A 14,794-nucleotide genomic window follows, 5' to 3' on the forward strand; every position below is an offset into this window, starting at 1 on the left:
GCAAAAATGTGAAAATTTCAGCAAAAAACAAATTCTCTGAAGTTTGTGACACATTTGGTAGACCTGTTTGCCTTCTTCTCCTTTTATTCCTCTTTCTCCCTGAAAAATGATTTGAAATTCAATTCAGCGAGCAAGAACATCCCGGTCGGTGGGATTTCAAAGCTCCTCACATCTTTTCCCGGCAATCCTCGCTTCCCATCGATGCCGGCTCTTCCCTGGAAAGAAACGGCATCAATCAAAGGGTCAAAACGCCACTCACATTGAGGAAAAATATTCTGGGAATAATCTTTGATGTCTTACTGGAGTTCCTGGTAATCCTGGCATTCCTGCAATCCCCATTCGACCCTGCTCACCTCTTTCTCCTTTCTATTGAGAGCAAAAATAAGGTAGAGAACATATTCCACATGCTAACTTGGTTAGTACACTTACCGCACCGGTCTCTCCCTTTTGCCCCTGCGTTTAAAATCAACCATCAGAAGAGCCCATTAAAAAGTCAGTATACTTGGTGTAAGTGCACGTGTGTTATATATGACCTTCAGGCCTGGTTCTCCTGGCGAACCATCAAGTCCATCTCTTCCAGAACCCCCCTGTACAAGGTGATGCAGGACTGTAAATAGTGCTGACGACACATGTGTCTTTTTAAGGAATTTGTACACAAACCAGAGAAGATCCTGGAAGTCCAGGTTTACCCTCTGGACCCTACGAAAGGATGGAAGGTATTTTGAAAAGGGTGCCTCAAAATAAAAAGTTGGACGATGATTCTACGACTTTTCACATAAGCCTATAACACCTCGGAGCACAATGTACACATTCTTTTACGGCCTACACAATAACAGGAAATGAGACACTCACTCTTGGTCCAGGTAGGCCTATCTCTCCTCTTAAACCTGGCTCCCCCGCCTCACCCTGATGGAAACAAGAGCAGGTTTTCATTGGGGCGAAAAGAAATCAAATACACGTCATATTAAGATACCTTAATTACTCGGGTCAGAATGCTGTCTCCAATCGGCTGCAAAACAGGCAAAGGATTTGATTGAGCGCATTGATTTCCCAGAATTGACTTCATTTTGTTTGGGGGGGTTGTTTATTGTGTCAACTTTATGAGCTCTGCAACAAATGGCCTTGATAAACATGACTGGGCTGATGAAACGCTGTCACACATGATTATAAAAGGTTTGTTTACTTGCGTTCCCGAAGGTCCAGGTTTTCCCTTTGTGATGACGGCAGACACACACACACACACACACACACACACACACACACACACACACACACAAACAGATAACTGTTAAAATCAAATGAAAACGTCACAATGCACACTCAACAGGCAGGACAAGAGGGAATAGAAGGCGCACTGAAGGGTGACACACACACAAAAGGCTAAAAGAAAGAGGCGACATATCAAAACAGTAATCGTGACGAGTGGATGCATCTCGTGTGGAATGACAAAGCAATGCAGTGGATCAGAACCAGGACCGTCTATGCAATCAATGCACGAATGCAAACACACACACCGGCTCGCCTTTTTCGCCTTTCTGTCCATCACGACCCTTTAAGAAGACAAGGAAACCATATTTCACTAGAATGAATGATGGAAAGTTAACATTTCCCATGACAACAATGCTAGATCTTACAGCTAGACCAGCGTTCCCAGTATCCCCTTTCGCTCCTTGGTCTCCTGGTTGTCCCGGTAATCCCAGTGGTCCCTGATCAAATTGAAATGAAACAACAGTTTATGGTCACTGCGAACAGTACAAGCACAACATATCCCTCAATTATGAGTTTATAACATGGATTTGTTTGCAATACAGTAGATCCCCGCTATTTGTGAATGGCAAAAATGCACCAGTAATTGATAGGCCCATAAAAATGTCTATTTTTGACACACGGTTCACTACCCCGACCCCTCCTGCTAGCTTGACGTTGACCTTCTCCTCCAATTTCAGGTCAACATTGGCAATAAGAGTGACTGACTATTATTAGATCACAATAGATACAGCTCCAGAACCATGGGTACCATGGGTATGTGTGGGTACTCGCCACTGATGAATGATACTGTGAGATGATTCATGAACAGATGTAGAAGTTATTAATTTCCAGTTTTGCATTTTGCACCTCACGGCATCTGGTGGTGCGTTCAAAGACCACCGAACAAAGTGTGAAATCTTACACAAACATGTAAGAATTACATGTATTGATGTACATTTTGCATCTTTTATCACGCATTTAGAAATTATTATGGATTTACGATGAATGAGATGTATTTTCTGCAAAAATATTGGCCATTTTTGGAAAATAAACATTACAAAAATAGTTTAAAAATCAGCAAATTCGGGGGGTCGCGAATGCTGAATACCAAGTACAGTCGTCCCTCGTGCAGCGCTGCCTCACTCTATCGAGGTTTTTCAAAAATTAATTAATTCATCCATTCATCCATTTTCTTCCATTTATCCATGTCCGGGTCACGAGGGTAGCAGTCTCAGTAGGGAAGTCCAGACTTCCCAGTCCCCGGCCACCTCCTCCACCTCCACCGGGAGGACATCAAGGCGTTCCCAGGCCAGCTGTGAGACATACAGTAATCCCTCCAGCGTGTCCTAGCTCTGCCCCGGGGCCTACTCCCAGCCGGGCATGCCCGGAACACCTCACCAGGGAGGCGTCAGGGAGGCATCCGGACTAGATGCCCGAGCAGACTCAACTGGCTCCTCTCCATGTGAAGGAGCAGCATCCTCCCGGATGACAAGCTCCTCACCCCCCCCTATCTTAAAAATGCATACTTAAGCAAATGTTACGTATTGATAGCCTGAAAGCATAAAAATGTTCTAAATGAAATAAAATATAAATACAGTCTAAGACAATAGAAGACATTGATGAGCAAGAAAACATGCATGTTAGGTTAATTGGCAACTCTAAACTGTCCATAGGTATGAATGTGAGTGTGATTTGTTGTTTGTCTACATGTGCCCTGCCATTGGCTGGCCACCAGTCCAAGGTGTACCGCGCCTCTCGCCTGAAGTCAGCTAGTATAGGTAGCTCCAGCATACCCCCGCCACCCTAGTGAGGATAAGTGTCATAGAAAATGGTTGGATGGAAGACGCTGTTGAACTGTATTCTACACCGGCCACTAGCTGGCACTAGTAACACGCACCAGTCTTTATCGCCAACGACAGGCTTTTATTATTGTATAATTCTTTATGTTATTATTGTATACTGCTCAAAAAAATTTGAGGAACATTTCAAAAACACATCAGATCTAAACTGGGGGAAAAATGATGTTGAATATGTTTCCTGATAATAAGTGGGTGATGTATTAGTAACAAAATGATGCCACATCATTTGATAGAAATGAAAATGATCACCCTATAGAGGGGGGAAATCAAAGACACCCCAAAAATGAAAGTGAAAAAATGATGCAGCACACTGGTCCATTTGGCTAAAATGTCATTGTAGCAACTTAAAATGATTCTCTGTAGTTTGTGTGGCCCCCACGTGCTTGTACGCATGCCTGACAACGTGGGGGCATGCTCCTAATGAGACTACGGATGGTGTCCTGGGGGATCTCCTCCCAGATCTGGACCAGGGCATCACTGCGGCACCTGGACGCATGGAGGAGATTCCAGGAGACAGGTAGTTACTCCAGGAGAGCTGGACAGGGCCGTAGAAGGTCCTTCAACCCTCAGCAGGATCGGTATCTGCTCCTTTGTGCAAGGAGGAACAGGATGAGCACTGCCAGAGCCCTACAAAATGACCTCCAGCAGGCCACTGGTGTGAATGTTTCTGACCAAACAATCAGAAACAGGCTCCATGAGGGTGGCCTGAGGGCCCGACGTCCTGTAGTGGGCCCTGTGCTCACTGCCCAGCACCGTAGAGCTCAATTGGCATTTGCCATAGACCACCAGAATTGGCAACTACACCACTGGTGCCCTGTGCAGTGTATAATTCTTTATCTCACAATAATAACAGAATAATAATAGTCATCATCATCATCATCATCATCATCATAACACAGGCTACTGTTGTGGGCGTACTCCAGCTGAAAAAACTCAACTCTGAATCTCCGACATCACTTCCTGTCCAGAAGACATTTATTGAAACACACACAAGCACAAGTCTTATTTATGCCTTAAAGGCTTATTTTCTCTGATTATGTCTAGTGTATTGGGTAATAGCAGTGTAACGGTGACTATAGAGGTGTTATTTCATGTCTGGAGAGTTCTAATAATGGTAAAAACCATATTCAGAAAGGCATAAAGAGGTTTTCTATGCTCAAACTACGAAAATGTTCAGTTTATTAAAATCGAATCCTACTTTGCTTTATCGCAGTCGAGTCTGGAACCAATCAACTGTGATAAATGAGGGATGACGGTATTGGGGCAATCCACTGCATTGCTGTTTTATTTGCAGAAAGGGTGTTAGAAATACCCTAATTCCTCTGTCACCAGGTTGTCCATGTAGTCCTTGTTCTCCCTGTGACACACAAATGTAGTTTACTCAAGTTTACAATCCCTTAACATGATGTTAAAATGTTTTGAGTAGACCTTGACTGCACCTTTATCCCTTGTTCTCCTTTATGTCCATGTTCCCCCTAAACACAAGGTCAACATGGTTTTTTGCTGATTAACATTAAATATGTTACGCATAACTAGATGCATTTTTTGCAATAGTGACAAACCAAACTTCCAAATCAAACCACCTCACGTGATTTACTTACATCTTTACCTCTTAATCCGGGCTGTCCAGGATTTCCAGGTGACCCAATATCACCTTTGTCACCTTTAGAGCCGTCCTGTCCCTGTACAGAAATAAATGTTATTAGGATTTATAGATACAAAGCTTTAGTAGATCGTTTTCTCTTACCTTTGGTCCTGGTTTTCCAGATAAACCAACATTTCCCTGTGAAAGATAGAAACAATCGACAGTATATAATCGCAGCAACGTACGGATGATCTATTTAGGGACTCACTCTATCCCCGTTCTCTCCTTTTGGCCCACGCTGCCCTGGAACCCCAAAACCTGGATTTCCCTGGAGACATCAATGAAACTAGAGCTGCAGATTTAAACATGAATGAATAGCCAGCAATATTTTCAACTTTTTAAGCGACCTTTTCTCCTTTGTCTCCTTGTTCACCCTTTATTCCCTGAGGACCCGTAGCGCCGACTGGACCGACGTCTCCCTGCAGGATGGGAAATGCGCCACACATCAATCGCCGGCTTTGGTCATGGGGGATTTTTTTGAACAGCAAATTGTCTTCACTGGAAACGGCTCAAAGGCTCCCAGAGTCACTCAGCAAAAGCTAATGAGGGGAAGTCTTAATTGTGTTTGATAGGAGCACCCAAAGGAGTGGGAGAAGACCCACCATGATTAAATGACAAGGTTCCCAAACAATCACTTCAGCTGAGTGATTCAGCTTCAGTGTGGGTGGAAACAACATTGCGGTGACACATGCAAGCAGGAAGTACTCACCCGAATGCCCTTTTTTCCACTGAGTCCAATAAACTGTTGTGATGGGACAAAATGAAAGAAGACTTAGTGCTGAAATGGTGGCCAAACAAAAAAAAAAGCTAGTCTTACACCCTTGGCAGGGTCTCCAGGGGCTCCTCTGGGACCCTCATCTCCCTTTAAGCCGACTGGTCCTGTTGGCCCCTGTGGAAAATGAAGGCCATATAGCTTTTACAGCCACCAAAACCTTGTGAAATAGCAGCAATGGTAGTTAGTTTTACCGTTATCTCCAAATGTAGACTTTTTGAATAGGGTATTAACTCATTCAATCCCAGCCATTTTCAAAAGACAACCCCTTCAGTAGCGTCCATTTTAGACCATTTGGACTGATCTTTCAAGGCACACAGAATACTGTGTTCTATGGCTATAGAAACATGGAACCTACCAAAGAAAATACTAGACTCCGGGCTTTCAGCAGAAAAAAAGGTTTGTTTCTACCTTTTTCCATTCTTTAGTAATCAGCAGTAGAACATACTGTAGGTAAGTTTCAGGAAAATATCAGTTCCCAACTAAAAAGAGCAAAAAAACAGCTTTTTGAGAAAAGATACAGTACATTTCAAGCATAACTTTCACTTTGACAAATATTCTTTACAACTATACCAACATAAACAACACAAAAAGGGGGTTGTTTTACATAAAAATAACAATTTATTTACAAATATAACACCATGAACTATTTACAATTTTCACATTTGGAATCGAACTATGTGTGCACGTTTGTGCACGCGTGTGCGCGTGCATGCGTTAAAATTTCCCCACAATGTGTAAACTTCTGCATGCTAGCTACACTCCTCCACACTCTCTCACTTCCTCTTTCCTGTCATGTGTGATTTTTCCGTTCACACGATCCCTGCCGAGCTCTTATCAAATGCACTTCTGCCACCTTGTGGCCGTTTTTATGGCTTAAAACTGCTCTGAAGTGTTAATGCATTAGTGGAGAGCTGCGTCATCACCTCTTCTCACACAAAAAAATGTAAAAGGCATATAATATGTAGTTGGGATCAGGTGATCCGGTTTATAAAAATGTAGAACTACGTCTTTGGCATTGAATGAGTTAAAGACAACAGCCAGATAGGTGCCACAATGGAAACCTTTGTGATGAGTGGGAGGGTGGGGGTGGTGGCTGCTTGAAATTAAAATCGGTGATGCAGGACAAAATGTGCCATTTGTGAAAGATACCCATTGAAGCTTTGACAATTAGGCTAACAATCATGTATAATCACCTGCATCTCTGTGACACGGTCTAATTTAAGAGACGGGAACAGAATGACCAGTGTGTGAATGTGTCAGGAGAACAGCCATGACAATAACCACGTATTCCTGTCTGCCTCCGCCAAATATACAGCCATGGAAAACATTAGACCACCACTGTTTCTTCTGTTTCTTGTTCATTTGAATGCCTGAGACAACTAAAGGTACGTGTGTTTGGACAAATATAACGGTGACAACAAAAATAGCTCTTAAGACAATGCCATAGCTCAGTTGTGTCCAAACGTTTCCCAGCGAGGGACGCATACGGTAAAATCACAGTATAAGGAGGCCACTTTTATATTATATATTTTGCAAAGCAACCCATGTAGCTATGCTAACAGGTTAGATACAGTTCAAGAAAAAACAGCCTGTGTCTCAGCTTTGCGTTACAGGTGACAAAGCGTATGATTATTTTTTCTCCACTGCTCAATTTTCAATGTTTGCTGTTGTTATTTTACAGTTTTACAAATGTCTCATTTGTCTTTTGTAAGTTTCATATTTTTACACAACACTGACTTTATTCTCATAATGTCAACGTTTTCCCAAACTAATTTTCCAAAAATTGCAACTTTATTCTTTGTTTTGTTACTAAAGCCTAGATGTGAAACAGATGGGGGGTAGGATTCCTACTCCTTTTGGACATGTGGAACTGTGACTTGTATTATGTGATGTATTCCACTGTAACTTAAATAAAATCAAACCATTACCTTTACCATTACCATGAAGCCTAGGTCGTACGGGCTCCTACGGCCGGCAAGTGGTCTACGTGCAAAAACCCCCCGCAAAACCCACGGAGGTCGTGCGTCCAACGTGCTGATTTGCAAGCCATAGTCTGGCCGCAGAGGTTCTTTGTCATGTCAAACCAACTCTACGGGCGCTTCCGTTTTTTTCAGCTTGCTAGACAAACCTACGCACTTTGGACCTCATCATGCGTCGTCCATACGGCCAGCGTGGGTCTTCGTATGTTTTGCTGGTGTCAGGTTTGGGCAAAATGTCAATTTTTTTGTACGTCGCACTTGCAGATTCCTACAGTATGTGTGTCGTGTGCCACACGTGCACCCCACATACGTAATTAGCGCAGCCAACACATGTTCACATATTTGGTACGTCCTCCATGCGTGTCGAGATCTTACTCCTTCAGGTCACCACAACTAAAATGTTTAGTGTAACGTAATTGACAAAATGAATTAGTTACCGCCGTTAAGGCGCTAGTCTCGACAGCCCTCGTATTGACACAATTAAAAAAGCTACAAACCTCACAGCACATCACTGCTGTAAATACATCATCACTTATCACACTCACTGTGGGTCCTAGTGGTCCAGCGGGTCCCCTCTCTCCTTGTTCCCCCTAAAACAGAATGCATTTGCTCATTTGAGACCTGCAAGGCTGTGCACTCACTTTCACACACCATCTATTACCTTAAAGCTGATGATACTGTATTTTACCTTTATCAAATTAGGTAAAGGCTTTGTATTTTTCTGTCTAATGGACTGACAAGATGAGTGTGCGTGTGTGTGGACTGGAGCTCACCTTGTCCCCTTGCTCCCCTTTGAATCCCTTCTTCCCCTGCAGACAAAATAAATGAGCAGGCATGGCTAATATCTCAAAAAGCATGAAGCCGCAGCTAGTGGGTTTAATCTCGTTAGCACTGAATAATATTCAGGGTAAAATATGCAAGACTTGGTGCTTTGGCTGCGGTGAAAAGTGTTATATAAAATGTAATCCATGATTATTAGTATTATTATTATTAAGAATAAAGGAATCAGGGAGAATAATGTCATACCCGAGGTCCAATGGCTCCTTGGACGCCTTGTTCTCCAAGATCACCCTGGAGAGGTAAATAGAGGCTGCATAACACTGTTGTCATGAAGTAAAATTAAATAAGTGTTAAGCACCTTTGGTCCCACTGGTCCTGTGACGCCCACATTTCCCTGCAAAACAATGGTTTAAACAGTGAACATGTGACATTACTATAGAGTCTAATAACACTATTTAACGCAGGAGTAGATCAAAGCAATCTCCAGCTACCACGCGAATATGCATCCAAAAGATGATTAGTTTGTATGTGCGTCACACCAAATTATTGAACTATTGCTGTACCTTCTCTCCCGGTTCTCCGCGAGGACCCGGAGCACCCTGAATGCCCACTCCAAGTACACCCTGCATCATCAGAGAGGTCACACTGACATGTTACATGTAGATAGTTCTTCAGAGTCCTTACCTTCTCTCCTTTCTGACCCGGTAAGCCCGGTACACCATCAATGCCCATAGGACCGGGCAAGCCTGCAATACCCTTGATTGTCGTGGTCATTATTTGTATGTGCACATTTTACGGTGTGAATGTGGGAAACAGAAAAAAAGACAACAAAATATCTATTTAGATATATATTTTTAGATATTGCATCTTAATGCTTTCTCTTGTCGTTTGTGCCCTTACATTGTTTCCATCTTCTCCTTTGTCACCCTTTGCACCCGGCTTCCCACGTAAACCCTTTAAAATGGATAAAACACACATAAAAATGTTATATATTTATCCTATATTATACATAGGGATGAAAACATCATCCTAATGTACCTTTTCTCCTGGTTCTCCAGTATCCCCCTGTGCAAAACATAGGGTAAGGATGGCTAGAATGCCTAATTCATTACACATTATATTACATTCATTATTATACATTATTGTATAGAAATTAGGGCTGTCAATCGATTAAAATATGTAATTAATCACATTGTCCAAAGTAACTAATTGCAATTAGTCGCATATGGAAAGACGTTTTTATCTACAATAAGTGTACCTTTGAAAGATCATTTTAAAGTTTTCAATACATCTCTCAACGTGAGACTGATAAAATGTTTGCTTTATGCTCATATTTGTTTATTAAACATTCCTTTTTTTAAAACAGCTCAACACAAAATGGACCTCAATGTTTAAAAAGCAAACACAATGTACAACAAGTGGACATTGGTAGGGCAAACTGTCCAGCACTCCAATATCATTCTCTTCAAGCACATCATCTGACAAAAGAGAATTGTGATTAACCTTACAACATTACAAATAAAGCTTTGCAAAAACACCCACCAACTAAGTGAAATGAAAACAGGGTGTTAGAAAAAGAAATACCGACAACTTACAAAAAATATAGTGCTGAAGAGCAGTGAGTAGTTAGTAGAAGTAGGACTGCGCCCATGTACTGTCACGCAGTCAGGCTAAAGCTTGCACTTCACTGCCAAACACTCTTTTACAAAGACATAAACACACACACACACACAAACACTCTTTTACACACACTTTATCACACTTTTTTTTGGTCTGGCAACTTCAACAGCGTGGAAGTACAGTATGACACAACATGCATGTTGTATGCTGTCCTGTTTCACAAACACAGTAGTGTAATGGCTAATACATAATAATAACAATGCTAACAAATTCCCTCGCAAGTCTTTACTACCATCTCATTGAGCGCCGTCTGTGCGTTGTCCTCGCCTACGTCCACCTTTGTCTCCACATAATAAGGTGACACAAACCCTCCAAATAGTTTTCAGCTATGCCCGGATAACCAGCAGCTAGTAATCCAAATTTTAGCTAGCAGCCGAGAGATGGCTTCAATCTAAAAAAACAAACTTGTTAGATGGGACACTCGTATGCCAAGGTACCGCTGTACAAATGACAATAAAAGGTACATGCAGTGCTCCGGCACATTCTCTAACTTCTTCAGTTTATTCAGCTGAGCCCAGCAAGTGGCATTTAAGACTCGACGAACTGCGGTGACAATTCAACTCACAGCGACAGGAGACACGAGTAACTTTGTTCTTGTTGAGAGAGCCAGCTGCCGGGGCTTTGAAGCTAAACTTACCATTCAAAATACCCTTTTCTTTCTCCATTTCTGCTCAATATTTGTTCCCGTTTGTGACTCAACAAAAACTGCAACACCGCTGCGTTTTGTCAAACTACGGTGAGGGCCGTTAACTTTGACAGCCCTAAGGGAAATACATCATTAACAAGTGAAAATATTTATATACATATACATATACATATATATATCTATATATCTATATATAGAGATTTTTTTTTTTACCTTAACAGATATTCCTGGTGGTCCTGTCAGGCCAGGCAGACCAGGGACTCCAATGGCTCCTGGTATACCTGGCGGCCCCTGAGGACCCTGCCACATAATAGAGTATTCGACCAAAACTCATTCCTGCACCATAAAAAAACATTTTTAAGAGGACTCACTGAGGATCCTGGTTCCCCTTTTCGCCCGGGGATGACGTTTGCATCTGGGCCTGCTATCACATAACCGGGTTCTCCCTATGTAGATGTAAGAAAGACATTTCCTGATGATCGTTCCACTCCAGAAATCTATCGATACCAAAGAAATCCAAACGTACTCTCTCTCCCCTCTGGCCCTTTGGACCAGTAAGACCAGGAGCACCCTGTCATTGTCAGATAAAAACAGTTAATATCAATAAACTTGCATGTTTGATGTCAATGTGTGTGTGTGATGGCTCATTTTACCGTATCACCTGGTACACCTGGGGGGCCCTGATAAAGAAAAGCCACACACAACAACACACACACACACACACACACACACATTAATAGAATACACTCAAACAGCGTCAGCGCGGGTTTGTGCTTTTTCACAATGCAGTTACCCGCTGGCCGCCGGAACCCGGGGGTCCAGTTCTTCCAGGCCGTCCAGGCAAGCCAGGAATGCCATCTGTTCCAGGAGGCCCCTGTTAAAGTAAAGCAATATGGCGAGCAAACAGAATCAAACCAAGCGACGTATAACACGCATGACACGACCCACTGAAATACAATTACAGCAGCGAAACGAGTGTGGAGACGCTGACATTTAACTGACTTACGGCCAGTAAAGCAAGCCACACTTCACACGTTTGTCACATAATTCTGTCAGTACTTGAGAGTTGGACAGTGTGTGCATCTCACCTTTTCACCTTTCTCCCCCTTGGATGAGGTAAACAAATCATACGGTCCGGGACTTTGCCTGAACTGCTAAATAAAAACAAGCATCAAATATCTCAGAATTCTGATAGGAAGATTCTGAAGTCTTAGTTGAACATACCAGACCACCAAGACCAGAACTGCCTCCCTGAAAAAGTACATGTTATCATGAATATTTTACTGCAACACAAACATTTTAAATACGTTTAAGTAGGATGCAAACTCACCTTTTGTCCTTTCTGGCCCTGACAAAAACAAGAGGAGAGTTCATATGACGTTAGTATCATCGGTATCATTGTTTCCTATTTGCTATATTAACTTGATGGCCCCACCTTGACACAGTGGGAGAGGCAAGGAAGCTGAGGTTTGGCCAGCTCCTCTGGGTCATCAGTGGGCGTGTCCAGCTGAGTCAGCTAAAAATGAACAAAAATGAAGATGTGGACAGCTCCTTCATAAAAAAGTTTTTACCTTCTCATCATCATGCACTTTGAACTCAGAGAGGAGTTCCTCGCTACAGATGCTCCCCAGGAATTCTCTCTCTACGGAGGGAAAGTCATCAAAGGTGGGCACATAGAAGATATTCTTGTAGCTGCTGGGGGTCGCGATTCTACTCAACTCCTGCAGGTCGGCATTGGCAACACCCACCGCCAGGACGCTGACACCTACACACGGACAACCAGAGAAGAAACCAAAATGTCTCGGTAGAACTGAACGTGGAGATTGGGAAGGAACTACGTTCTGACTGACCCAGAGCTCTCGCAATTCTAGAAGGTGGCACCACATCGTCCTGGGCCTTTCCGTCTGTAATCAGAACCAGAACATGGGCGACGCCCTGCCTCATGCCCAGAGACTCTTGAAACAGTTCCTGCAGGACGTAGCTGATGCCTTTTCCTGGGCGGAGACACAAACATTACACAACATTTGTATGAGTGATGATGATGAATGTGTGTATTTTGTTCACCTGTCTTGGTGTTGCCGCCTCCATAGCGGAGCCCTCTCAGCGCCCTGAGCACTGAGTTTCGGTCTTTGTGATCGTTGAGTCGAAATTCTATTCGAGGCTCATCGCTGAAGAGAACCACGGCTATCTGTGAGGAAAAAGAGTGTTTTTTTTGTCTTCACCTAAAACAGGGGTGTCCAAAGTGTGTCCCAGGGGCCATTTGCGGCCCGTAACACGTAACACATCGCCCTATAGCACTCACTCCTATTGTTATGAAGTGCTTTGAAAGAATAGTCATGACCCACATCAAAAAGAGCATCCCGGCGGCAACTGTGGACCCTCTACAGTTTGCATATCGCCAGAACCGGTCCACGGATGATGCAGTCAACACTGCCATCCACACAGCCCTTTCTCACCTACAGGGCCAGGACACATACGTCAGAATGCTATTTACCCACAGGCCATCAGGCTCCTCAACGAAGCACTCGCACACGCCGCACGCAACACACGCACACACTCATAGCACTTTATTTATTTATTTATTTATTTATTTATTTATATTGTTTACTTGTATTAATGTCTCTTCTGTTGTTGTTGCTTAATTTATTGGTATATATGTTTATGTGTTTATGTTTCTTATGTTCTTATTCTTTCTTGTGTTTTCTTTCTTTTCTTGGGAGAATGAACAGGATAAGATTTTCATTGCATAGTATAACTGCTGTTTTACTATGCACATGACAATAAAACTCTCTTGAATCTTGAATCTTGAATTCTAAAAATATAATTTAACAAGAAAACTCATTTAAAAAAACAGCTACAGTGGAAAAAATGGCAGTGAGTTGATGAAAATAAATTTAAAAATGAGGACACTAAAGGCATAATAGTAACCAAAAAAAGTTGTAACCTTACAAGGAAAAAAGTCTTAATTTTACAATAATAAAATTCTACTATTAAGTGAAAAACGTCATTTTATGAGAATAAAGTTATACTATTATACAAAAAAAAGTAATTTTAGAAGCATAAAGTTGAAATATTAAAATTAATAATTTTTAAAAATTTCAATATTTTTTTAAATTATACTAAAAAAAGTTGCAATTTTTTAAATTTTAGGTTGAAAAATAGTTACTAGTCCAAATATTGTGGGTATAAAGTCATAATATTACAAGAAAAAGAACATTTCAGAGAAGAAAATTGAAATATTTGTAAAATGAAGCAAGAAAGAGCAAAACATTGTCACAGTAGGAACCAAAGTTGAATAATACAAGTACACGCCTACTGTATATCACAAATCTGAGGTGCGGGCTGGTTTTTCTTTAAATATATAGAACTTCTTAGCATATCCACATGGGTTGCTTTGCAAAATGTAAAATATCTAAGTGGCAACTGCAGACTTTGATTTTTTTGGGATGCTGCCCTCGCTGGAAAAAATGTGGACACCCCTGACCTAAACAATCCAACTCAAGAATTAACATCCACTGTTCTGTACGGCGTTTTTGCATGGAGTACAGTCGTCCTTCGCTACGTCACGGTTCAAATATCGCGCCCTCACTCTAATCGCGCGTTTTCAAAATGAATTAATTAATGATTGCTGTTTTGTGGTTGACTACGGCCAATTATTAGTAAAAAATATTGAAATACAAGTAACTGTATATGTAGTATTCTAGCCACTAGGCATCAGTACATTACATCACATTGCCGCTACACCGCATGTAGTCAGCCGTGGCATGGCCGACATGATAGAGTGAAAAGAAGTTCTCCTCCTTTTCCATGTGGAAGTGGTATGTTTTTGGCTTCATATTTTGTCTTGGTTCCCCACTCCATTTGAAACCCTTTCTTAAGTTTAGAGTAAATAAATCAAAGTATAACTAGCTAGCTTGCTAGCATGCTATGCAGCCGTGGCCGTCTCTTGTGTGCCTTCAGTGATCCCGTAGGATGCGCATTAGCAATGTGGTGTAAACAAAGAATAATGGGAGTGTAAAGGTGACTATATTCATGGCTATGATAATGGTAAAAAATGTATATGGAAAGTCATAAAACATGTTTTCTATGCTGTAACTAGGAAAATATTCAATTTTCGTTGCGGAAATTCACTTACGGCGGACCCATTACTCGCGATAAACGAGGGATGACTGTACTCGTGTT

At 41.9% G+C, this 14,794-nt stretch overlaps 1 protein-coding gene across 5 annotated transcripts in view; it reads right to left on the reverse strand.

The window, feature by feature from the left end:
• col7a1l (collagen type VII alpha 1-like) overlaps nucleotides 1-14,794 on the reverse strand; it is a 49,115-nt gene that overhangs the window by 17,728 nt on the left and 16,593 nt on the right. For 4 of the 5 annotated variants that reach the window (XM_054752653.1, XM_054752656.1, XM_054752655.1 and 1 more), the window contains 39 exons: nucleotides 12,677-12,800; nucleotides 12,463-12,606; nucleotides 12,184-12,377; nucleotides 12,048-12,128; nucleotides 11,943-11,960; nucleotides 11,837-11,863; nucleotides 11,701-11,766; nucleotides 11,406-11,486; nucleotides 11,266-11,292; nucleotides 11,139-11,183; nucleotides 10,984-11,058; nucleotides 10,826-10,912; nucleotides 9,325-9,351; nucleotides 9,187-9,240; nucleotides 8,971-9,042; nucleotides 8,850-8,909; nucleotides 8,645-8,680; nucleotides 8,533-8,577; nucleotides 8,280-8,315; nucleotides 8,052-8,096; nucleotides 5,570-5,641; nucleotides 5,462-5,494; nucleotides 5,100-5,171; nucleotides 4,961-5,020; nucleotides 4,855-4,890; nucleotides 4,709-4,789; nucleotides 4,547-4,582; nucleotides 4,420-4,464; nucleotides 1,635-1,706; nucleotides 1,515-1,550; nucleotides 1,184-1,210; nucleotides 974-1,009; nucleotides 853-906; nucleotides 661-699; nucleotides 534-587; nucleotides 430-453; nucleotides 301-366; nucleotides 171-215; nucleotides 64-99 (listed from right to left, as the gene is read on the reverse strand). In XM_054752653.1, the coding sequence (XP_054608628.1) occupies nucleotides 64-99; nucleotides 171-215; nucleotides 301-366; nucleotides 430-453; nucleotides 534-587; nucleotides 661-699; nucleotides 853-906; nucleotides 974-1,009; nucleotides 1,184-1,210; nucleotides 1,515-1,550; nucleotides 1,635-1,706; nucleotides 4,420-4,464; nucleotides 4,547-4,582; nucleotides 4,709-4,789; nucleotides 4,855-4,890; nucleotides 4,961-5,020; nucleotides 5,100-5,171; nucleotides 5,462-5,494; nucleotides 5,570-5,641; nucleotides 8,052-8,096; nucleotides 8,280-8,315; nucleotides 8,533-8,577; nucleotides 8,645-8,680; nucleotides 8,850-8,909; nucleotides 8,971-9,042; nucleotides 9,187-9,240; nucleotides 9,325-9,351; nucleotides 10,826-10,912; nucleotides 10,984-11,058; nucleotides 11,139-11,183; nucleotides 11,266-11,292; nucleotides 11,406-11,486; nucleotides 11,701-11,766; nucleotides 11,837-11,863; nucleotides 11,943-11,960; nucleotides 12,048-12,128; nucleotides 12,184-12,377; nucleotides 12,463-12,606; nucleotides 12,677-12,800 (2,268 nt within the window). The remainder of the gene's footprint in view (nucleotides 1-63; nucleotides 100-170; nucleotides 216-300; nucleotides 367-429; nucleotides 454-533; nucleotides 588-660; nucleotides 700-852; nucleotides 907-973; nucleotides 1,010-1,183; nucleotides 1,211-1,514; nucleotides 1,551-1,634; nucleotides 1,707-4,419; nucleotides 4,465-4,546; nucleotides 4,583-4,708; nucleotides 4,790-4,854; nucleotides 4,891-4,960; nucleotides 5,021-5,099; nucleotides 5,172-5,461; nucleotides 5,495-5,569; nucleotides 5,642-8,051; nucleotides 8,097-8,279; nucleotides 8,316-8,532; nucleotides 8,578-8,644; nucleotides 8,681-8,849; nucleotides 8,910-8,970; nucleotides 9,043-9,186; nucleotides 9,241-9,324; nucleotides 9,352-10,825; nucleotides 10,913-10,983; nucleotides 11,059-11,138; nucleotides 11,184-11,265; nucleotides 11,293-11,405; nucleotides 11,487-11,700; nucleotides 11,767-11,836; nucleotides 11,864-11,942; nucleotides 11,961-12,047; nucleotides 12,129-12,183; nucleotides 12,378-12,462; nucleotides 12,607-12,676; nucleotides 12,801-14,794) is intronic. The other variant, XM_054752654.1, reaches the window with a different exon arrangement.

This window comes from Dunckerocampus dactyliophorus, chromosome 15, assembly GCF_027744805.1.
Source record: "Dunckerocampus dactyliophorus isolate RoL2022-P2 chromosome 15, RoL_Ddac_1.1, whole genome shotgun sequence".
Lineage (NCBI taxonomy): Eukaryota > Metazoa > Chordata > Actinopteri > Syngnathiformes > Syngnathidae > Dunckerocampus > Dunckerocampus dactyliophorus.